Consider the following 2,250-nt stretch of genomic DNA (forward strand, 5'->3'; position numbering starts at 1 on the left):
CGTCTCTATGAGCACCTAGTGATATGTATTTCAAAATTTCACCCCACCCTCTTCCGCCATCACAAAGGACGAAGATCTGTGGCATCCACAATTTTGAACCATCATAGAGAATAACCATATCTACCAGATTGCCGAATCTGAATCCGATCGGATTAGTATGATAACCGAACAAATCAATTTGCAGTGGCTACGCAGCGCCCGACGACACGTTCTGACTGATTTTCTGTCTCTCTCGCACGCACTCTTTGTCGTGTCGTTCGGTCTGGCGGAGGAAAGCCATACTGACTAAGCTTCTGGCATAAATGTAGAGTTTCGGTCGCAGCAGCAACTCACAACGTTCCCCCTCGTTAGTGTTTACCTTTGTGTTCACATAAGGGACAACTCTTAGCCATCTTCCATGTTATTTGGTGTGGTTTCAGAATTGTAGTGTATTAAATATAATCAAATATATAAATGGCTTTTTTTGTGTTCTGGCTCATTCTGCTTTGGTGGGATGGCTAATGGCTGCTGGCAGGCGATCGGCTGTCATTGGGTTGCACATCAATTTAATTTCTGTTAAAGAGATTTGATAAAATATAAAAAAGAAAACAAGATAATTATTTTGCGTTTACATTTGTGTTCAGATTATGCAAAACTCATAATCATTCTCTACACCCAATAGAATGAGTGGATTTTTAGTGTTGTGGTTTTCTTGCTGGCTTTTGATATCCAGATGCAGGTGCTGGGGCTTTGCTGCGATGGCGATGCACTTCAAATGTCAAGTCGTTATTTCTGTCAAAAGAAATTATGTAGATAATAAAAAAACAATAAACTTATTTGGCGTTTACATTTGTGTTTAAATTGGGCCCATCTCTCAGTCAGCATTAGTGTCCTTGGGTTACTGTGGCGTTGAATATTAAACATAGTCCAAAAAACAAATGGATTATTATGCTCTGGCTGGGGGGCTTTGGCTCTGGCTGGGATGGCTAATGGCTGATGGCTGACCGCTTAAGCTCAGAAGCCACGGTTCTCGTTGAGCTCCTTATGTGGTGTCAGATCCTTGGTGATCGAAAAGGGGGCTCCATCACGAAACATCTTGCAAATGAGACTACCCAGATTCTTGGCATCATCGATGCCGGAGTGAGCACGTCCCTGGAAGGTCAGCCTCACATGTTCCAGGGCATTGTTGAAGCTGAAGGGACAATACTTGTACCACTTCTTGTAGATGGCCCTCGCGTCTATCCACTGATTGAAGCAGGTTGGTTTACGTATATTCTTGCGTGCGCACTCCTTGGCCAGACATATTCCAAAGTCCCAGTTCGTCCAGGTGACGAAGAAACAGTTTCCCTGTGGATTGGTCATACTCATCTTTGGTAGCACCAGGTTGCGGGCGCTCAATTCCTTCTTCAGCCATTCGATAAAGGAATTGAGTGCCGTCTGCAGTGGCACTCCCGCCTCCACAGTCTTCTGCTGAATGCCCGTCAGACTGGTACAGTATTCGCTCAGTTGCGGCGACTCCACGGGCATCACGTACTTGTGAAATTCCGCCTCGACCATACCCGTTTTCAGATTGACCAAAATGGCTGGGAACTCAATTATCTCCGACAATCTAAATTGTTGAGCCGGTTGATTTTCCCAGCAGGTGGCCTCGAAGTCCACGGATATGGCATAAGTAAAAGGATGCATTGTAAACTTCTTGGATTTGCGTGAATTCTTTAACTTTCTTTAACTGGATCTGGACGAGCTCCTTTCAGGAATATTCTCTGATGTATTAGCCCAGTTGCTTTGTACACTTTTATGAAGGCCGACTTTGTTTGTGCAATTCCAATTGAATTCTTTTTCTTTGTAATGTAATATGCTGTCGCTTTTTTGCCAGTGCTTGCTGTTTTTGCTGAGTAACGATAACTTTTGACCTATCATTGCAATTTTTGCATTTATTCGATATCTATCGATTTTTAATAAAATGCAACTTTGTAGTACAATTGTCAGTCGGTAAATAAAGCGCAGTGAAAAGAAAAGTTTAGTGCCTTTTACGAAAAGGAACGTTGTGTGGCGCAGCTACGGCCGCGATTTTAAATTTATACCCTAGCAATTAGTGCGAGTGAAAAACACATAGTATAGTGAGTGTGAGTGAGACGGCATATGTTGATGTTGATTAACCCTTAACAGGCCCGTGGGGTTTACAATTTTAAAATAAAATGATTTTACTGATACAGTAATATTTAAATTTTGTGCAGCCATTAATAATTTTGCTTCAAAATTTTTAGTAAT

General features: G+C 42.1%; 1 protein-coding gene across 1 annotated transcript; it reads right to left on the reverse strand.

Moving 5' to 3' along the window:
• Window positions 1-408: 408 nt before the first annotated feature.
• On the reverse strand, window positions 409-1,786 carry LOC113566106 (ERI1 exoribonuclease 2-like). The gene is made up of 3 exons (XM_026990163.1): window positions 828-1,786; window positions 612-771; window positions 409-552 (listed from the first exon to the last, which is right to left on the reverse strand). Exon 1 carries the CDS (start codon window positions 1,663-1,665, stop codon window positions 994-996), a length of 672 nt encoding a protein of 223 aa, XP_026845964.1. The 5' UTR covers window positions 1,666-1,786; the 3' UTR covers window positions 409-552; window positions 612-771; window positions 828-993.
• Window positions 1,787-2,250: the final 464 nt, after the last annotated feature.

The sequence above is a fragment of the Drosophila persimilis genome, unplaced genomic scaffold, assembly GCF_003286085.1.
Source record: "Drosophila persimilis strain 14011-0111.01,24,50 unplaced genomic scaffold, DperRS2 tig00000520-arrow-pilon, whole genome shotgun sequence".
NCBI classification, from domain to species: domain Eukaryota; kingdom Metazoa; phylum Arthropoda; class Insecta; order Diptera; family Drosophilidae; genus Drosophila; species Drosophila persimilis.

Excerpts from the sequence above, each read along its gene's own strand:
- LOC113566106 (XM_026990163.1), bottom strand. The coding sequence starts at position 1,665 with ATGCATCCTTTTACTTATGCCATATCCGTGGACTTCGAGGCCACCTGC.